Below are 22,908 nucleotides of genomic sequence, written 5' to 3'. Positions count from 1 at the left end.
CACTGAGGTCAGCAACCCCCAGCAGCAGCAGTTCTTACGTAATTTGGAAATTTAGTTCAGACTAAACACAGGACCCGATTTTTAACTCTGAGAAGAAGTATATTATTTGTCCTATTCATCAGATCATTGGTGTTACAGCTCAACAAGTTTAACCCACACAAATCTCTCATCAGCATTGTTCATACATCCTCACTTGATTTCATTGTGTCATTCGCTCATTGCAATCAGTTGTTGTTTGTCTCACATCCTGTTTGTATTTTTGTATTTCCATACATCATAATCAACGACACATTGTGAGTTAATGCAGTCAATTTTGCAGTGAATGATTCAAATAAACAGCCGGAGCTTGAAAGGTCAGCAACCTAATTTCACTTTAAATTTTTTTACTGCTTGAGAGAAAAAAACTAAAGTTAAGTATTTCACATTGTTTGTTATATGCTTAAGTAAAGTCAGTAATTGTGCACGGTGCAGCACTATGCACCATAAACTGTAGCCGTTATAATATCTTTACTTCAGAGAACAGTGATTTTGCTATTTAAAATCATACTAGTGTTGAGAGGTAGTAATTGTAACAAGCATGCATATAAGAGAGGAACACATTGATGTTAGTAAGGAGCCATTGTACAGGACACTGCTCACATGGCAGCAGACATGGGTCAGGTATTAGATCATATTCAATCTCAAGCACTTTGCAGTGACCATGTTACATAAGGGGGCACCCACACACTGAACATGTCTTACAAAATATTTCTGGATCTCACAGGTAAAGGGAGCTGGTCTTGGCAGGGATATAAAATGCACATTACAGGTGTGAAGTTAGAGTTGGGAGTTAGTTATGCTGGTTATATTTGCTCTCATGTAAAAATGTTGCTGCCAAAGTTCAGTGATGCTGTAGATACCTTGTACATTATTATATTTTCTCATCTCAAAGGAGACAATTGTTAAAGGTCAAGACAGTAATGCCACCGATGACACTGTACTGAGCCTCCTATCGGAACAATTCATGGAGCATGTTCATAACACAAAACCTACAGACACACACAGACACACTCCCTTTTGATGCGTTACTGTTGGTCTTCTTCCTCCTTTCAGGCTGAGCAGTTCAGCGCTGGTACCTTAAACACCGTACAGTGTGTGGAGCATAAATCCAACACGATTCTTCCTTAGTGGTCTTGACTGACTTCACAGTCCATATCTCCGTTTTTCCCAACGACGTCCAAAAAAATGAATGTTAAAAGATTTACTTACAAAGAGACTTAGCCAAAACAATCTCAATTTCTAGAATGTGTAAGGATTCACCTACCCAGCCATCCCATCCATCAAGGGGTTTGATGAAGGTGTTGTTGAACCTGTCTTATGGTCTGAGGGGTTTGTCGTGCAAATACGTTTCAGTACCAATTGATCTAAACCACTTCGTTTAGATTCTGACTGATATGGATTTTTGGTGGCCAGTTCGGATATTAAGTAGTAATACAATTTCTGATACCGATATTTTGGCCAATAAATCAAATGCTTGTGACAAAGAAATGTAATTAATACTTGATATTTTAATCTTATGGGGAACTGCAACAGTCCACAATATAATTTTGGGTCTTTGTTAAGAGTCTGGCAACATTACACATGTTTTCCTCAACGAGAAGTCTCACTCTCAACTGTGCAGCAGTTCATCCATCCTCTGCTTGTTGCTGCTCTCTCTCTCTCTTCATTAGCTCCTTAGTTTGTTGGAGCTCTAACAAGTAGGGATGGCCATCATAGTCAGAGGTAAAAAACAAACTTCTCTCTACAACTTTCTCTCTCTCATGTTTCCACCTCCGTCTTCCTGCAATAACCTAAGTCTCACAAGACGTGAGAGTGAGTCTCACTCCAAATCTCGTGACACTTGGGTGGTTGCAGGATGATGGAGGTGGATGGTGATGGTTGAAAGTCCAAAACCTTTAGTAAGTGCCATTCATTTACACACCCACATTTACAAACGAAGGGCCCAGGTAGAAAGGTACCATTATTCCCCTTTAAGAACCACATTATTAGGCACTACTCTCTAGTCAGTTGAGTCAGCTGAGTCTCCTCATATAACTGCTGATTTTGCCCGAGAGATGTTTTCTTTGAGTGATTGGGACCTACCAGACAGCTACCAGCTTTGAGGATAAGTACTTATGTAACCTCCCTCCCCTGATATAAAACACCCTCTGGTCACAGCTTTGAAGTAAGACTGTTAACTGCCCTGTTGAAACCACATGGTTTAGTAAGGGCTGAAAATGTAAACACGAATACATAATTTAAGGTTTTCATACCAGTTCCCCTGACTGCCCTTTTCAAAGCTGCTCAGGTTGATTTCAGCACCTTGGACAGCGGGACAGCTCAGCAGGAAAGCTGGTTTCCCGCAAAGCTTCCACTTCACTGACTTAACCAAGAAGAGCATGGAGACGCTGGGTGCATGTAGGTGTGTTTGTCTTGGCCACACAACACATCTCCTGTTTACATCCCCAAATGTTTGTTCACAAAGCAGAGAAAGAGAGAGAGAGAGACAGGCAGAAAGACAGAAACTGTGAGGAAGAGCTCTGCTGCATTAGTGTTTTTGAATCAATCGGTGACCCTGCCGACAGAGTGTTTTTTTGTGTGTGCCGTCGAGACAGACACAGTCACCCCGCCATGGCCTCTGTGTGTGTCTGATATATGGAAGCGTTTGTGACTTTGGGTAGTGTCCTGTCTGCTCGCTTCACTGTCACCCTCTGTGTATGCTGCTGGAAGAGGTTTTCCACTGGTGCCTCCCTCCTTCTTTTCCTCCTCTCCTCTGCCTCACTTTCTTCCTGTGTCTGTTCTGTCCTTCATTCATCCCTCCCTTTTTTCCTCCTTACTTCCCCCATTTTGTAATCCTCTTTCCCTCTTGTCTCTTGTTCTTTGCTATCCTGTAACTGCTACTTTAATTGTCCATGCATCTTCCTCCCTGACCCTCTCCCGTCTTTTTTTCCTTATCTTTATTCTCCCGCTTCTCCAGCCACATTAAATCAGGCGGTCGGGGAGTGCAGCCTCAGTCAGGGGTCTCTGGTTGGAGGCTGGCGCAAGAGTTGAAAGGTGACTACAGGAGTAGTGAGGGAGGGAGTGGGCTGCAAGGGGGGAGGCGCTAACTGGCCGGGCCCGGGACCTGAACCAGACAGACAGAGAGACGTCACACCAAAACCCAGACTCCTCGACTGTGATTGCATTCCTGTGTGTGTGTCTTTGTGTTGGGATTGTGTGTGAGTGCGTGTATGACTGGGGGTTCACAGTGTTAGTAGCTCAGAGCCAGTTGAGGCTGCAGTGGAGACAGACAGAGTCAGAGGCACAGAGCAGCACATAGCAAAAACCACTGAATGTTGAGTTGCATGGGACTCGGATATCTGCTCTTGGGAGGAAATTCGGCAGGTGAGAGAGAGCGGGTGTGTGTGTTTGTGCAGGTCCATGTGAGCATTTCGTGTGTGTATTGTGAGTCCACTATGTACGGTTGTTTGTTTTGTAAATGCCTTGGAGTTATTTCTGCATATTTGTGTTCAGAGGAGTGTGATATTTAATAGCCTCGTGCCATTAATTATGGTTGTACAGTAACACGTCACCAGTGAGGAGGGAGAACTCATGTTAGATAATCCTTGTTGTCACTGCAGGTTGTAAGCTGACCTCAGGGGGACAGATAACAGCGTCACGCCCAGAACCTCAAGGAGAGGTGCGGCCACTCCCACTTGACCAGAAGCAGGCCGCGGCCACAGATTTCTTATCAGGTACGGAGGTCAAGCACAGAAGTCCAAAGCAACACTTGCACGAAAGGAAATGTAATAAATATCCTTACGAGCAGTTATACGACTGATTCCATGAATGCATAACTTTTTGACGACACTAATGGTGATTTGGCATCTTAAAATATTTTTTTTATATTAACAAGGAAGGTGTATAAAATTTCTTGTCAAAGCAATTGGTTGATTATGGACTATATGCATCTTGGAGACAGCTGCACTTTTTCTTCTGCTAGTGGCAATGATTGTTATATAAAGTGAAATAAAATCTCAAGTAAAGTCAGACTAGATACATGAATCTCTAATCGCAATTTCACTCGACATAAGATTTTATTAACTTTTCACTGAATGACTTGATATTACATTACATTTCATTTAGCTGACGCTTTTATCCAAAGCGACTTACAATATTCTTACCAAGAACAAAGGGGAAAGTTATAGTAGGAACTTTGAATTGTTCTGATCATCATGTTGCACATGCAGGAGGTAAAGTTGTGTTTGTCAGCGCACAGCACCACCAGATCAGAATCAACTTTAAAATCGGCTAGTAACTGAAATATTTTAATAAATGTGTCGCTGGTTGTCTGTAGCTTTCAAGATACAAACAACAATTTACAACTAAACAAAGATAAAAAGCCAAAGATAAACAGAGAAGCATATGTACAGACACAAGTTATACAAATACAGTAATAATGATGTACAGTTATTTTGGAGACCAAAGCTCTCAGTGCAGTACTGTACTCAGAATAATATCACACATGGATTATCAACAATGATAAACATTTTGCATTTGATTTCAATGCTTTATCGCCTATTTACTCTCCTGTTTTGTCTACCAAATCTAAATGATTAATGCCTTTACGCCCACCACCTCATCTTTTCCTTCTCTTCTTGTCCTCTATTTACGACTTCATCCATCTCTCCATCCCCCACCCACCATTTTCTGACAACTTTTCTCTCTTTCTTATGTTCCACTCTTGTCCTTCTCTTTTCCCCATGCCTCCCACCCACTGTTCTTTGCCTCCCTCATGTCAGCCTCCATGGCAGGTTATATAGATCCTCTGGACTCTCAGAGCAGCCCTGCCCAAATGATGGATACTGACCTGATGGGAGCTTTCTCAGGTATAGCTTTATTTGGCAATGGTAATATAGTTTTCAAATGCAGAGAAAATGTGTATTTGGAGTACACACACTTGCTTCCCCTCAGTAAGATTACACTATATGAGTGGGCTGCACATATTGCATTATTCTTGATGTACCTTTGACAACAGTAACATTACTGCAAAGCTCAGTGAATATGTAACACTGACCCTGTATACCTGTTCATCTGCATCTGTCCCTTAGGTTTCTCCCAACCTGGAGGGAAGGGGGTCAATGTAGAGCTAGGAGCTGCAACTCTCCAAGCAGACAGGCCCCCAAGTATAGCAGAGCCCCAGCACGCCACACCCCCAGCAGGGTTAGAGGCCCCTAAAGAACACGGCCCCATGCTGCCTGAACCCCAGGTTCCTCGCAGCCCTGCAGACCTGACAGCAGGTAGGACACGTGCAGATTAGCTCACATGCCACAGACAGACGTGTGTATCTCGTTCAAAGTAAACCGGTCTTCTTCAGCAATGCTCTACTTCATTTATTTGAGGGGAATACTGTAACCTAATCTTTTAAAGCTTGAACAGAAATATATAGATGATCTAGAATGGGATGTTTTAGTATGAGCAATAACTTGACACATCAAATGCACAGAAATATAATATTTTATATCATATATAATAACTAGTAGTCATCACGATTATAATGACCCAATTTCATAGCATTGTTCGCAGTGGTACTTCAACTATAGAGTCTTTGAATCATGATGTTCTTCCATTATTTTTCCATCCGCTGCGTTCTAACATCAGTGGCAATTAAGAAATGTTTTTCTATATATTGTACAATCTACATGATCGTATAGGTACATGAGTGTTGCTGCACTGCCTGATTCATTCCACAGAGGGGTGCAGTACTCAGATCAGCTGACTGTCTTTGCTGTTCTATAGCTTCTTCCTTACGCACCCACTCCATCTTCAATGGGGATTCAGCTCAAGGTCAATGCACATCTGATGCTGACATATATAGGGGGTGTGCCGTCATGTAATAGCTTCAAGATATATATACGGTATACATGTGTTGAGTGTGTGTGTGCGTTTGTGTGTGTGTGCGTGCGCGTGCGTGCGCGCGTACATAGAGAGGCTGTCCGTGTCTCTCAATGTTCACTCACCAGCATCTCACCCACCAGTGGCTTCCCTTCGCCCCCATAGGGCGTCTCTATAGTTCAATGCATGTCTGAGCCTAGTTGGCGTGACTGTCACCATGCTGTGGCTTGTGGCACCCAGTAGAGCCACACTAACATCCCGTGGGGCCAGTGGAACCACGCACAAAGCATCACAGCAGCTCAGCCCCCATGGTTCCCTGCTCCACAGCAGGTGGAAGAACCCTCTGTGCCTGAGTATTAAGAAGCAGGGTACAAATACCAGTGGTGTTGCATCTTCATCTGGTGAACACTAGGATGTTAGACTTTGCTCAGAACCACATAACCATGAGCTGAGTCCAAAAATATGCAGCCTAGTGACAAATTAAAGGACAAACCTCATTTTTCTTAGTGTGTAGAATATTGCATATTGAAAGTAGATGTGCCCATGTAGGTATAACAATAATAACTAATCACGCTGAGTGGTGTTTAGAAAAGTGCTGAGCAGGTTCATCATTCAGGTAAAAAAGGTTATAGCCACAGAGAATCTACCAAATAATTCCACAAATGTCTGTCTGTCATGTCTGTATGTGAAAAGCATATCTCGAGAACAGTTCATCTTATCCGCCTGGCATGTGTATTCTTAATGGCTCGAGGAAGATCAGTGTCAAACTTGGTGCAATTTGGACACAGGAATCATTGGGAGTGGGGCAGCGCACTAGTTGGCGAGTTGAGCATTTCTTCTTCTACATTCTTGGATAAACTACAGCAGTGGTCGGCAACTGTTGGCCCGACTGGTCGACCAGCAATAAAATCTGTCCTGCCAGATCATTTTGACAGTTTGATTATTTTTATTTTACCGTATCTCACAAAGTAAAAGCACAATCTTCATTCTTGGTGCTGCAATACTTTGAATCGAGCTGAATTACAGAGCATTTATTTCGAAAAGTCAAGAGCCTGGGTCTGAATTTTGTGTTGGTTGCTTAACACACCTCCAGAATAGCCAACATGCAATAGCAAAGCGATAACAATTTCATTTTATGAACACTGACTTTAAAATGGTGCAAATAAAGAGAATTGGATTGATCATGGCTGACTTTTGCCGTTTGAACTGGAGTTTTATTTGTTTTTGCATAGACCCAACAAACAACTGCAATGTTTGAATTATAACAACTGAGCAGTGCATCAGTTTAACTGCAGCTAACAGAGTCACAGCTCGACCTGCTCTGATGCTGACAGAGGTGATTCATTCACAAACTTCTGTAATTCATTTGGAACAAGCAGTGAAGGCAAAAAGGAAAAAGAGACGACACCTTTGAACTGGTGTGTGTGTGTGTGTGTGTGTGTGTGTGTGTGTGTGTGTGTGTGTGTGTGTGTGTGTGTGTGTGTGTGTGTGTGTGTGTGTGTGTGTGTGTGTGTGTGTGTGTGTGTGTGTGTGTGTGTGTGTGTGTGAGATCAGTTAACGGATATGTGAGAAAACTACGAGGCAACACATGGTGACTCAACAATGCAGCAACCACCAACCCTGATTTCCATATCACATGATGCGGAGTGCAGATCTATGAAAACAACTGTTATGAGTCTGCATGACAATCTATTGAACATATTTACAGTATATTGCATTTTTTAGCATATTAATAATCTGAATATCTCCCACTACCAGTTATAGGAGCACAAAGAGCCTAACTGCAAACCAGATCCCCTGAATATTTGGTTGGTCATACTGGAATAATTTAAGACGACAGGATGAAAATATCCTGTGCTGAATAATTAAGATAATGTTACATCTATCTCCATTAAAGTGCAGTAATTGTAACAATTAATAATTACATATATAGCCTATTAATTAGACCTACCCTCAGTCACTGGTTTAGCTTTCCACTCACAAGTGCCATTTGGAGACATCATATAAATAGATTTCATTTTAGGTCTAAGAAATATCTAATGCACATTCCCAGCCTGACAAATTAACTGCAGAGCTTGTTTATATTTTAAATCCTGCTCTGTTGACATCCATGTTCACTTACATTGTTATTAACTTCTAGAGCTATTCTCATCACCAGTGGCTGATCAGCAGATTGGATAAAACCACCGTGCTGAAACAAAATACCTCTATAATTTTGTAGTTGTTTAATACCTCTATCACATGCAGCATTTCTGACTGGATGCAAGGGCCGCTGAAGGGCCGTGCTGAAGAGAAGAACTAAAAAGGGAAGAACCCAAAATAATTATTTAATACTTTTGCAGTGTTCTGTACTTAAGTGCAAACAGTATCTGCGTTTGCATGCAGAATGGCTGATATTTGCTGCTCCCCCAAACCTAATGAGATTGCAACACAACATTTAAGGTATTCTCTCTCATTGGGCGTTTTCTGCCTCCAGGACGTGTACGTTAAATGAGCATTGTTCTGTCACGGATTCGTTAAAATTAAATATGACCCTCTTGAGAGCCACAGTACTGTAAGAGGTCTGACAGATGCTCCACTTTAGCTGTGTGTATATATGTGTGTGTGTGTGTGTGTGTGTGTGTTTGTGTTTGTGTTTGTGTGGCCAAACTGGGCCAAAGTATAAAACCAACTTTGTTTCAGAGGGACATTTTTCCTCCAATTGTTTTCCTCTCATCTACATCTTCTCCCTTTATTACGTTCTTCTATCTAGAATAAATTCAACCTGACATCTGCTATTTGCCATCATTGGCCGTCAGACCTAAGCTTTATGATACAATGTCCTTAAACCAAAAACACTGTTTTAGTTGCAGCATTGTTGCCTAATTGACCTCCTTTCTTCCATGAAGCAGTATTATTTCCTTTTGTCTCTGTGTCCACGTTATGTGTACATGATAGACACTGTGTACGTTCTATTAGACGGATGTTAGTTACTTTCTGTTTGATCTAGACTAAGGGAACCAATTCATATGCACATATCAACCCACCCCCAACTTTAAACTCTCCCCTCTTCACCCACAACAAGGTGCCTTAGCCGACAGCTGGGTTGACCAGGGTGGCTGCCTGTCTTCAGACCTCCCTTTCTCTCCCAGCGTAAATACGATGATCAGTCGCCATGCAAGCCATCTTGCAGCCAGCCCTGATGACCCACCTGACATTTGGCCGAGCCGAGAGAGCACCGCCTATGCTGGGGGTGATGAAAGGGATACAGAGGGGTCGGACCGAAAACAGAAAAAGAAGAAGAAAAGGCGACAGAAAGATGAGGGATCCTACGAGAACCTGGAGAGCAGGGGTCACCCTGAGATGCAAGCACTGGGAGAAAACACTCCCCCGACAGAGGAGTTCTTCCAGAGAATTGGCCCAAGGCGGGATAGAGGAGAGGGAGGCTGGGAGGAGCAGCTTGGGAAGAGTGGAGGCCGAGGGAAGAAGGGGAAGAGCAGGAAGAAGCTTCCAGAGGAGTGGGGAGTGATGGCAGAACCATTTGTTCCTTCGTCTGCAGCCACTTCTCAGATCACAGAGGAGGTGATGATGGATTTAGGGAGTTCAGCTCCAGCAAACCTGGAGGCCTCATTTACAGAAGTGGACACCAGCCACAGTCCCTGGAAAAAGGAGGTCTACCCAGATGAAGATCTGGTTCCTGCCCCCCTGTCCGAAGACCTGTTCTCCCTAACAGGTGCTCCCATTGGTCCACTGGTTCTGAACAGCGAGCTTAAAGCTACAGCAGCTCCGTTCACCATGCGCTCAACTGGCAACACTGCAACACTTGGTTCGTCTCCCATGACTCCTCACTTTGGTGATGAAGTTGATCTCTTGATGGAATCCGAGAAGGCCAGTTTGGGCAACAGCCAGGCCTTTTCTCCATCTTTCTCTCCAGACGATGAAGTGGGTGGTGACTTGGTTGACAGCGGGATGTTTGGCAATACCAGTTCCCTGCAAGAGTCATGTATACAAGTCATGCCTGAGGAAGACACCTCGGCCTTCAGCCCTGCCTCGCAGTCTAGTCCTGGCGTTTCACCCAAGGGTGAGGTGTTAGCCTCAGCTCCACCTCTTTCACCGTCAGACGCGTCATGGCTCCTGAACGACTCGCAGGTTAGCAGCAACAGCGAGATGTTTGACTTCAGTGACATCGGCACTTCAGGTCCTCCTCTGTGCTTAGGCTTGTCCTTCAACACCCCAAGCCCAGCACCTCTCCGCTCCCCCAAAACCACGGCACAGGAATTCCAACAGAAAGAGCCCAAAGATGAAACATCATCCCAGAAACAATCCAAGAAGTCTCGTTCTTCATCGTCCTCATCCTCAGTGAAGAGTCCCACCTCGCCAGGAGCGAAGAAGCTCCCTCTGCAGGCGTCCCCTGTCGTCAGCCCCTCTTCCCCTCCATCGGTCAGCCCTCTGGGAATTCCAGGATCTGGTCTTAACCCTGCAGCTAAGCCCTTCTTTCCCAGCTTTGCTGACCCCTTGGAGGAGCCAGCTGCGGTCCCTCCACCTGCCCCCACCATTGAAGGTTGGTTGCAGTCAACCCAGGACAACGTAGAGGTTAAATATAGAGTAACTAACAGAAAAATACATCATGCATGACCTTCTATCCAGCTTCAGTAGTTTAGAAATTTGAAATTCATTAGAGATTAGGTAGATAAATTAGACCCTTTTTCATTGTTTCTTGCATGGACACATTTGTCTTGGCTGGGACTTTTTGGCGTGTCTAATATGGTGGGTTTCTGAGTGACTAACGTTCGCATGGACTCAAGTGATGACCAACTGGGGCTGTGCATTGGCTTGACCTTTATCTGCGGTTCCCCATGATTCACTGCTGGGATGTTCTCACGATTAACAGAGTTGCTGTTGACAGGTGTGCTGCAACTAACCAATCACCGGGTCTTTCTCTTTAGCGACACCCCTAGGCATCTTCACCACATGAAAACCCCCCTTCTCTGTTTCTCTTCTGTACAAGTGTTTGTGTTAACACTGTAGTCGTGCTCTAGTTTCTTTGCATCCGGGTGTGAGGTGTCACTCTGTCTTCTTCTGTCTCCAATTAACTCTTGGCTCCTCACTAGCTGCCTGTCTCTTTACAACTTCCTCTAGAAAAAGACTTCCGAGGGCTTTGTTGGTTTCATGTTAACTCACCTTTGTTGTTATGCATCAACAGTTTACATCCTGCTGTGTCTCCTGAGAGTAACTTTGACAATTTCAAATAGTAATTTGCTGTTTTTGTTGATTTTACTTTCCATGTTCTGTGATGATTGCTGCCTTGCTGCTTCTCCAACATAGGTGAGTCCTACTTTAAATCCTCCTGTGGCTTTGTTGTGTTTTGTTCATGCCCCATTATTGAGATACATCAGTGGTATGCTAGCACAATGACAGATGGAAAACAGTTGAGAGCTTCTTGACACATTTCAGCAACAAGGTGACAGTTGCTGAGAACAGAAATGAGATGCAGCCACAGTTCATGGGGGTTGTTGGTCTTTGCTGTGAGCCATTCATTCTCTGTGCACAAGTAACAAGTGCTTTCTTGCCATTCCAAGTGTTAAGTAAGCCACAGTCAGTATAGGCCCTCGATTTCAAGAGGGCCATCTGCTCCTTCTGGAAAGGCAGCAGGTTCTTGAGAAGGTCTTTCTGGTATCGACAGCCTCTGCAATTTGAAGATGATTCGGTTTTGGATTCATCAGACTATGGCTCGTGATATGCAGTGGAGCAGTTTGCTCCTTTTCGGTTGTTTTACGAAACCTTATCTAAGATAACAAGCTTCAGGTACTGACCAAAAGAAAATGTTCATTTTCAGCAGACTTGGAACTAACAAAGTTTACTGCGGCCAGACATGGAAGCTAAAAATCAAATAGATTTACACTTGTGCCTATGTGTGTGAGTGAGAATGTGGACGTCACCTGTATATGTTCATGTGTAGTGATGCATCCATGTGACTATTATAGTTTGTGCACATGCATGTGTCATTACTTTCAAGTGCATGTTTGTGTGTCTGCATACGTGTGTGTGTGTCTGTGTGTGTTTGGCCTTTTTCCAGAGGACCTGAAGTGTTTTGTGCGTATACTGCTGTGATTTATGCAGATGCGCAGATCCAGAGGATTCATTTCCTTGTCCTTCCTGTCAGAACTTCCTGTCTCTGCCTCTCATTGGAGGCTGTAATGAGGACTGAGCCAGCCTTCGGTGCACCACAGGAACAGCAGTGTTGAACCTGGCTATTAGGCAGCTTTGATCAATGCCCCCTACTTCCTTCCACAAGAACGCAGGGGCTAGTGTTAGTACATTTTTGCCACTTGAAAATGCCATGAAAATGTCTGAATAGGGTGATTTATGCTGGTTGGGTTGAGTGTTAATCCCTGATACACACAGAGTGGTTTTGTCTTTTGTGAATTTGGATATGTTTTGGTGATGTGTGTCTCTTATGCACGTGTGTATTTGCTGTCAGTGCATGTTTTTGTGCACGTTGCAGCAAAATAGGAAACAGCACCATGTAAGACACATGGCACCATTAACTGTCTGATTTGATTTCAATGAAGGCTCTTTATTGTGTGTTTGTTGTTTGGAGCATATATCTGTGCTTGTGTGGCTGTATGTTGTTTTTTAAAGAGAGAACAAGAACACAGAATGCTGAACGCAGCTGGCTCTGTTTGCCCTTTGTGTAATGAGACCCTTTGTCAGTATCCAGGGTGGGTCTTTGTCACCCAGAGTGATATTTAAGCCTTGTACAAAAGATAAGAAGGCATGTGGAGCACATTGAAAAAAACAAGAGGAGAGAATTAAGAGGGTCACAGAGAGGGGCGTACAAAATAAGAGTGAGGTAAATGCATGGAGGAAAACTGCTGAAACACAATAAACTGGAGTTAGTAATAATAAGCTTTTCATTCATTTTGAGAGAAACTTAATGATGTAAAAGAGGAGTACAGAGATAAGAAGAAATATTGTTTTGTGCACCACAGGAGAGAGACGCAAAGGATAAAGAGAGAAAAGAGGATTCTGTGGCAGACTTGTGGGAGAGATAGAGGGATATGCAGAGGTGAAAGAATGCTGCTAAGAGGGGATGGGTGTGAAAGAAATATACCTTTGGGAGACTTGTGTTTAAAATACTGAGGTGCAGAGGAGTATTAAAACAAAATTGACAGAAAAACCGAAGGCAAAAGGCGAGTAGGGTATGAATAAAGTATCAGCACTCCACAGTGTGGTGGTAGATCCTCTGTATCAACATCTGTCATTGTGACAAGGAAATATGTGGTCTTTTCAAATCTGGATTATTTTACGTCTAAAAGTCAAACCAGCCTGAACTGCAGAGGGTTTAAATGATTTGTCTGTCTACCTTCCTACCTTCAGGCCGACTATTACTAGAAAACCCCAGAGTGTTTCCGTCTTACTGTACACCACAATTTACACATCTTTTAATAGTATGAATTCATCACCCAAATGCGTTAAGACATAGGCATGTGAACATGAATATTCAATACTCATTTGATGGAATAACTTCATATGAAAAGTGACCTACAGCTGCAGTAACACAGGACTCAGGTATGCATTGTGTTCGCATTTGGCAGTGGGAGTGCCTGATGCATGGTACTGGTGCAATCATCATAACAACAACAACCACAGTGTCATGCTTGGGACACACAACATAGCCAGCTTTGTACTAATGTAACCATTCCAGTTATCAGTGCAATGTTTAAGAGAAGTTTTGGTTGTGACACAACAGCTCCTTCACTGACTGAGGGTTGTGCACACAAACGCACACACATACACACACATTCAAGCACAATAACACATGCTGTACCCCACTCCTTCCCATTCTCACTAAGTAGGCAATAAACTTATATGTAGCCACAACCAAGGTTGCGGTCCTAGAAGTTTATTGCACACTTGATAGCTGTCAATTTTGCATAAATGCACATACGACTTTAGGGTTAGGGTCTCTTCTCTCTCAGATCGTAGTGTTTAGCAAAACAGGGGCATAACATGTTTTTATTTTTATTTTATAGGTGGATCTTAGCGCCTTTGTGGTCACATGAACTACATACTTAGACATGACTCTATTTCAGGACTACTACTACTATAGGCAGGCGTGTATAGAACGTATCAGTGCTTTCCACTGTTATTTAGGCTCCTTTCATTGGGACGCAGGCTGTTAGATGATAGCCCATAAGGGACATCTGTACAGTATGGCCCCTTCCCTGGACCAGGGACCATGAGCTAATGCCTTTTGACGGCTTTAGGGATGTGTTGGGATTTTGCCTCATTGGTGCCACTGTAACAGCCAACAGCTCACTGTTGGAGAGAAGTGTGAGTCACTCTGCGTTATTTGTTCAGATGACGCTTCAGGAACAGATTCTCACCCCATACAGAGATGGCCCCATGCCAGCTGTGTGGGCTGCACATAAGATTTAATATATTTCAATATTGACATTTTAAAAAAGTAGGCATATCAACTCAGTCAGTGAAAACTTTGGTGAGTTGAGTGCAGTTTGTCTCCTACATTGTAAACATCTGTAAATATGCTGCAGATCGTCTATTTGTGTCGCTTTTCCAAGATTTTCTGGAAGCGAGGTAAGCTTGTGTTCGTGTTGACCACAGTTTTTCACATCTGTACACCCGCAAAATCTAGGTTTCTTTAGTCAAAGGCTGTGTGTTTTTGTATTTAACAGAAATAATAGAAAACCACCAATGATGATCCACTTCACTGGTTGGCAGGCAGGGGGTGGTGCTGGGTGCTGACCCCTATACCTGCTGGATCAAACCATATCTAAAGACAAATGTGTCAGTGTACAGTACAAGAGATTCAGACCTTGAATTAGATTTTTGTTTTTGTTACAGTTTGGCTGAAAGGACAGAGAAATGGTGCAATTTCATTCCATGATTGCAGAGAACAATATCTTTAATGACATAAGCAGTATCAAGACTTTTTTCCCCCAGTACAAATTTCAACACAGGAAACAATCACATATCCTGTCAATTTAAATATCAGTTAGCTTTCTCCGTCTCAAATGTTTTCTTTTACACTTTTTGCTCAAACACATAAGTCGACCATCAGCACACATACATGTGGCCCCCTCCTCTGACCAGCCACCAATAATTTTGAACCATGGCATTATAATTAGATCATGGCTGTGTTGTGACATTACTTAGCTGACTTTAACAATAGATCAGCTTTGTTTATGCCCCAAACTGGTTGTCCATCTGTGTCCATCTGTGTCCATCTGTGTCAATCTCGTTATCGCGATATCTCCGGAACGTCCAGATATAATTTATTCAAATGATTTAAATTTAGTGATCTAAAATCAGATGTCATGGTCACTTTCACCTCACCAAACATGTTTTTGATTTTTAACTCGAGCATCCATACAATGATGGTCACATACACTTAACATGTGTTAATAAATTCATTCTAGACCTCATTACACATATTATAAGAGTCTGGAAAGACATGGATTATGTTTGTTTTTCTTGTCTGAACCATCCATAGTTTGACTTGGATCTGTGAGCAAAACTTACAATACACTTTCAGAATAATGAAAGCGATGCTATACCATAATACAAGACATCAACATGCAGTTTCTGCCATGATTGTAGCCGATATATTTTCACTTAGTGAATGTATGCTTGTATTTGTCTGTCTCGCTTCATCAGAAGACATTCTCTTTGATTATTAAAATGGCTCTTATGACTTATAATTGGTGGAGCTGAAGAAAACTTCGACTCTGTCCATGGTGCTGAAACTCTATCAGAGGGGACATTCACTTCACCCATCACCACAGTTATTTATACACAGAAAAGGAACATCATTACTCCTTTTCTATTAAACTTTATTGCATTATTATTATTATTTCAGAATTGTGGGATAAGACCACCCCTTTATCAGAAGTTTACATGAAAAGTTCACCATTTTAGACACTTATTAATCTTTCCTGTACTCCTTGAAAACCTTTCTTCTGTAAAAAGGTGTTGTTTCCCAGTTAAGTAGAGCAGAGTTAAGCTTTGTTAAGCTTTGCTTTGGCAGCAGGTGAGTAAACAGACGGGTTCATACTTCAGAGAATTGTAAAAAATATGATTTTGTTCCCTAAACGAGTAGCATATTAAAACACATATGGTATCATCAGTGCTATAGGTCAGTTCTGGGTATGTGCCCTTTAGTCTTATGGGTGGTCATTTATTTTTATAATGTTAATTACCTGAGATACATTCTGTATTTGCTTATATGTGAGTCTTGTGCGTGTATTAGATTGATATAGAGAGTCTGTTTTGCAGATTTAGCTTAAAAAAATGTATTTAAACGGATCCTGAGACTAAAGTTTTTGAGAACAGAAGAAGCCAAGCCACTCCCCAGGCAGACAGACTTCAGACAGACTCAAGAGATATCAAGAAAACAGAACAACTGGAACAGACAGATTTGAGGCAACGGATTGTCCTGAAACACACAGGACAAAAAAGCAGGGAGATAAACAAACAGAGCGACTGGGAGGTTTAGACAGGAACTGATTTATGGATGCAGATGAAGACAGAGAGAGAGAGAGAGACAGGCATACAACAAGTTTCAAACAGGTAAGACATCAACTTAAGAGACCCTTGTAGACAGAGAGGCCGATAAAGAAAGTAAGACTATGTGCATGAAACTGTGACATGCTTATAAAGAGGTAAATACAGGGATATGTAGACAGAGCTACCATAAGACATACAGTACTTTGAGATACAATCACATTACATTAAATATACAATGTAATGCTATTTTCAACATAAAATCGTGTTGTCATTTTTGACTGTTTAGAGTATGATGCAGAAGTACTGGGAAAAAGTATTTTCCACAACCAGTAATTTTTAGTACATTTAGATATTTCAATACAGAAAGGTTTCTGAATAGTACTGAACAATAATTTGGAAAAGCTACTGTATAGTCTTCAATCACCAGCTCTTAAACCAGTGGGAGAAAGACAATCCTTACCAAAAATATTAGTTAAAGCATTTAAATGTACAACAAGCACCAAATATTTTGGATGGTTGGTGTACAAAGTATTTTTTCCTCATCCTAACCAAGCTCAATCAGGCTAAACCCAAGGGGATGGAATATTATGTGAATGTGTATGTACACTGTTGACATTTGCCTCTAGACCTCGTCTCTACCCTGACGACACACAGTTCTGCATGGCAGTGAATGGGAAGTGGCAAATATAACCCAATGAGCGATGGGTTTGTTCTATGTTGTTGTGAAACTAGTGTAGTAGTAGTGTAGTGCTTCAATAGTGTTAGATGTGTAAACTTTCAACACAGTGGCTACATATAAGAGAACACTTTAAAGGTTTGATTGGATTATTTGAAACACAGAGACATATGCTGGAGTACTTAACTGACTCTCTTATAATACGTTCATTGTGAAAGTCAGCTATAAAAACTGAACCTGTCATTTTTTAGATTGGATACATATGCAAGTAAAGAAACATTGCACCAGTTGTTTTTCCTTTGAAATGATGCAGGACTCTGAGACAGACTCTCGACACGCAGACGAGCAGGCACTGTGCTTCCATGTCTGGAGAACAGCTCTGTTTGTTGGGTTATATACACACATTACTTTGGACAACTCAGGAATGTTGAAAGTCTTCATGTGATAATGAAACTTTCACAACATCCTACTTTGTAACTTTTTAAACACTAATTTGTCTGTCTAACCCGAGTGCATCGCTATTAAACAGTCACAAAGGAGCTTCGCTTATCGTCTTCAGTAACAAACGGTTGATGTGTGAACGTCTTTCTATATAAACTTTTGTAAAAGGTCTAATTAGTATTTTCAAGTTTTGGTTGAAAGACAGAGACACAAAGTGCTTTTGAGGGAGGGACAAGAGGAGGAGAAGAAACATGGAGGAGGGGTTGCTATAGAGACTAAGGATCAGTTGTTGTTGCCGTAGGAACAGCAACAGATGCTGGACTTAATGAGACACTAGACTGACAAGGCCGTTACTGATGGACATAAACACAACTAGGACATGGACATAAACAACTACATAGACCTACAAATTCTAAAAGTTACTGCGAACTTGCGAACATTTCATCACTTGCGAACATTTAATTTTATTGGCTACGCACTTGGCCTGGGCCCAGGGAAGTGCAGTGCGTAGTTTGGTGAGATTTAAGACATGCAATATGTTTAAAATTGAATAAACAAATTCAGGTTAATTTTTTAAAAAACATTCAGTCTAAAAGTTTCATTGCGTATAAACCAGGAAGGATAAACCAAAACCTCACTCCTGCACCATAGACTGTTTATAAAAAGCTCTGCACACAACGTCCAGCCCAAAGAAACTATAAAAACTATATAAAGGGACAGTAAGTTGTCAAACTGTCTGATGACAAGGAATAATTCTGAAGTAGCTCCTGAGCATTAACACGGTACAAAAGAACAGCCCATTCCAAAGATACAAGTTTAGAACGGGCACTGCATAGTGACAATAATGCAGCAAAAATTGTCAGAGGTCCAGCTTAACTTTTATAAGGGACTCATGAACACAAGCAGGGCAACATAGCAAAATGCAGAGCCAGAGAGAGCAGGAATAAGACTGTTTGGGATTTTGTGGTATAGGGTTTTAGAAGTGATTCCACTGCACAGACCTCAGTGGGAGGTTGTCAGAAACAGCAAAGTTTCCCTTTGTCAGCATCTTAATTATGTAAAACAAGTAAACAAGACTGGTCACTGGTGCATATCTGTACCAGTCTGTGAAATATATTCAAAACCAACAGGGAGCAAGAGACAGAGATGAAGAGTGAGGAGGGAGACAGATTTACCACAGGACCATCAAAGAACAGCATGAGCTAAGCAGCAGACAATCAAGGCGCACACATTCTGCGCTGAGCTTTGCAAAGTTCAAATTCCTAGCATGTGTGTGTCAGTGAGTATAGAAATGAACATTCAAAAGAAATTGAAAGCTGTATTTTAGTCAGTGGAGGAGAAGAGAGAAATACTGTGGGGCAGGGATTGAGCTGCAAATGAGAATAATCTTCCAGCAGCCTGAAGAACAGCGAACAGGATGGAGTGATACTAAAGAGCAGCGAGCCTGCATGGTGCTGAAGGGGTTTTACCTTCTTTCAGCCCGCATGAGTGATACTCAATTTGCTGTAATATGCAATTTCACCACTAGATGCCACAAAATGTTACACAGTGAACCTTTAATAACACATAATACAATTGAAATTATGATCTAAGTAAAGTTATGTTCTGACCTTTATTTTGTATGTGTTGGTGCCAGACCTAGTCTTAAAATGCAGTGACACGCCCCTTATATGTTTTTCAGGTCACATTTTTAAATCTGTGTACTGCATCATGCGCTATACCCTATAATAATACATTTTTGATACTTCCCGTGCTTCACATGTCTGTATCGCGATAACATAGGAGCAGCCGTAGATATGAATCTCACGCTTAACATTTTCATTGACATTATTTTCATTTCCCCTGTACCATCAGCTTTTAGTTTCAGGAGCCAGGTTCCAGTGCTCTGTACGACTGTGGTTCCTCGTGGTCAACGGCCTCAGTGTCCTCTGGGATAATGAAGCTGATGGTTGGAGAAGCTAGAATGGCTTTCCGTGTGTTTACACCTCACGTGTAATGGACACTTCATGGTGGTGGTAATGGACAGCAGGGTCTGAGGTTGTATGTGTTTTGTCTTCATGACAGAGGCGTCAGTGGGTGAAGCAGATGTGGCTACATTAGCTGAAGGCGCCAGGTTCATTTATTATGAATGATGAACTTAGATCAGGCGATTGCAGCTGCTTCACAGGGAATAGTTGAGCTGCTGGTTATTATGTCATTAATTAATAAATATGAATGAGACTCTCTCCTCGCTCTGTTATGGGCTGTTTAGGCAAATGAAGTCATTTTGTCATCAAGCAAAGCAACCCTTGATGACAATGAATAGCAGATGGATAAACTGGGGGGAAGGTATGGCGCCAGTATTTCTGGCCCTGGGTTTTCCCTGGGTACTCTGGTTTTCTCTACAGACCAATGACATGCAGCTTAGGTTCACTGGAGACTATTTACTGCCCAAGAGTGTGAATGTGAGGGTGGGTATTTGTCGCTATATAATGGACTAACGATAAGTCCAGGGTGCACCCCCGCCTCTCGCTCAATGTTAGCTGGGATTGGCTCTAACCCCCCACCATGACTCTTAAAGGACAAGTGTTATATAATAATGGATGGATGAATGAATAATATGCTATTAGGGGTAGATGGAAACCCAGACCGGATGTGAGATGATTGACTGAAGTGAAATGAAGTGAAATCAACACAGCTTTCATAACTCGTGTTTTCACATCCACAGTTTAATGTCTCACAGATGTTTCCTTTATGTTGTTTGTTTGTTGCTACAAACACAGGGGCGGGAATAGACATGATAGGCTTATTTATTGTTAGGTTATTATTATTCAATTATAGACAGAATTGGCTTGATGTAGTTTCTCCTGCTTCATCTCAAATAAATACATCAGTCCCCTATTCCCCTATTATAGTCATCTTAATCTATGAATGAATCCCTTGGAAAATGGTGATAATTAAACTACAGAAGCTTGTAGAGCTGAAGTTATAACTCAGCTACAGTATGTACAGTACATAGCCGTGGTCCAGGTCTAATTTGATGTATAGTCATCCCAGCATATGGTTCATCAGCAACCGAGGATAGCCACATCCACAGCTGGTATAGTTTTCATGCTACAACAATAATTGTCTCACCCAATGTAAAAATCTAAGGTGAGATATTTAACGTTTGTTTCAAATCTAGCGTCTAGCTGTATGGGATAGCGTAATTAATATATTCATAGTGATTTAAATGAACTGAATCAAATCCTGAGATCAGTGCCAGCACTAATGTACTGTAAAGGGCATGTGTATTTCTCTGTGATATATTGTAGTGAAGTATAGATCGTCACATTCATCCCTCATTCATCTCTCCATCATCAGACTTTCTTGCTTGATGTATACGATTAATACAAAGACGCCACTGACTGAAGAGAATTCTTTGGCTTGTGGCAAGACGCAGAGTACATTAGCATAGTGATATACCATCCCTGGGGTATGTTGCATGTGAATAACCCTCGCCCTCCTCACTTTCACACATACACTTACACTTACACTTACACTTACACACACACACACACACACACACTGTTGGCTTTCACTGTTGCCATCCACCCTCCCTCCATATCAGCCCATGATTCTTCAGACAAAACCCCCATCCTCACCACCAAACATGCCCCGAACCATTTCCCCCAACCCCCCATGTGGCTCGAGTCAGCACACTGATGAGGAACCATGCAGTTACCATAGCAACAGGAGGCGGTTGCTTTGGCGACAAAAGGGAAGAGGGGCTTCCTCGATGTTTAGCGAGGATGGGGAGGAAGGCTGCCAAGGAGATGCGATCGAGCTATAAATAGACATCACTTTAAGACTGTCTGTCTCTCTCCATAAATTGTCTCTCCACCACTTCCCTCATGCCCACCGCTCCCCACACCACCATTACACCTATGATCATCACCTCTTCCCCCTGTTCCTGCTTTGAGTGATATATTAGCATCCAGAAAAATCCCTGTCTGTATTCAGTTAACAGCAAAGGAATTTCTTCAATTTTTAGAAAACTTGCTGTCTGCCATTTTTAGAAATACCACAACTCCTGAATATCCTGCGTGGGAATGTGTGTTTATTACACATTTTACACTGAAGCAGGATGGAAGATGACAAGACGACCATGTTGGCTGATATAAACAATAAAACACAGATTGTGTTTGTGAGATAAATAAACATATTGAAATAAAACTGGTTACATCACTAATATGTAGCGCCATCATTATGAACTATTACTATGAGAGTGTTTTAACACATTACATGTTTTGATTGTTTTTGGTTTGTTCAGAAAGACAGGAGAGGTGAGCATTTCCTTTATGTACTGTATGTAAAGAAGGAGGACATCACTCCACTTCCTCCAGTTTCAAAGATGAAGCCAAAATATCCTGGATACGAACGCTGCAATAATGCGCCTGTGACGTAGAGACGCCAGAGACGTGCAGTAGAGAACAGGGGATGGAGCCGTAGCATGGTTCCCCCCTGATACACGTTCTCAGACAATCGCGAGTCAGTCTCAGCTGTCAATCATAACATTTCTCCCTGTCAATCAAATCATTAAATTAGTAATTAAAACCAAATTTATCCAAAACATTAACACTTGAACATGTGGAGTGTTATAAGAACTACCTAAAATGACAGAAAGTGTTTTTTTTAGCCCAGGTCCTGTCAACTAACATGGAGGAGGCAGGGTTTATGACCTATACTGAAGCCAGGGGGCGATTGAGAGGCTTTAGCTTAACTTTTGGGAAGCAGTCATGTCGTCCATAAACCTTGAACAACAATAATTTTAGGAAAAACAGGGAAACCCAGATGGTGTGTTGTGGCTATTTAAGCACTGGTTTGTCCATATGTGGGTTACATAGGCCCAAACAGGACTGGGCTATGTCCGTTTGACACAAAGCAGCTGGGATGTTTACTGTTAACTCTGAAGCTAAAACAATTTTTCCAACAAGCACTGGAATAATAACACCGACTCGGTTATTAAACTGAAGCATCACCATCCAATGAATCAAGCAGCAACAATTAAACCCATTGACTGGAACAAGCCGTGAGCAACTCCAGAGAAACCGCATACATTACTGTTTGTGTTTCCCCCCCTAACAGACTTATCACACATGCTGTTGCGTTTTAGTCATGCTTGTGTGGTCTTGGAGATTGGCTGTATCAATTTGGTCGGTACTCAGCTGTGGTCCAGCCTGAAAAATCTCAGCAAATAGAGGATGAATTGCAATTTTGTGCAGATGTTCATTGTCTCCAGATGATTCACTTTTTTGACTTTTAAGATCCCCTGACATTACGCTAGTGCCACCAACAGGAAAGTGTTTACACTTATCCTTTTTAATAACTAAACATATACATGATGGATGAACATAAAATCTTGTATTTAT

At 42.0% G+C, this 22,908-nt stretch overlaps 1 protein-coding gene across 7 annotated transcripts in view; it reads left to right on the top strand.

Annotated features, from left to right (window-relative positions):
* LOC117754222 (microtubule-associated protein 4) overlaps positions 1-22,908 on the top strand; it is a 98,163-nt gene that overhangs the window by 43,213 nt on the left and 32,042 nt on the right. For 6 of the 7 annotated variants that reach the window (XM_034573024.1, XM_034573023.1, XM_034573020.1 and 3 more), the window contains 4 exons: positions 3,639-3,752; positions 4,800-4,886; positions 5,109-5,297; positions 8,957-10,432. In XM_034573024.1, the coding sequence (XP_034428915.1) occupies positions 3,639-3,752; positions 4,800-4,886; positions 5,109-5,297; positions 8,957-10,432 (1,866 nt within the window). The remainder of the gene's footprint in view (positions 1-3,638; positions 3,753-4,799; positions 4,887-5,108; positions 5,298-8,956; positions 10,433-22,908) is intronic. The other variant, XM_034573021.1, reaches the window with a different exon arrangement.

Source organism: Hippoglossus hippoglossus, chromosome 20 (assembly GCF_009819705.1).
Source record: "Hippoglossus hippoglossus isolate fHipHip1 chromosome 20, fHipHip1.pri, whole genome shotgun sequence".
Classification (NCBI taxonomy): domain Eukaryota; kingdom Metazoa; phylum Chordata; class Actinopteri; order Pleuronectiformes; family Pleuronectidae; genus Hippoglossus; species Hippoglossus hippoglossus.
The sequence above is the reverse complement of the archived record's forward strand: the minus strand, read 5'-3'. Positions and strand labels throughout refer to the sequence as shown.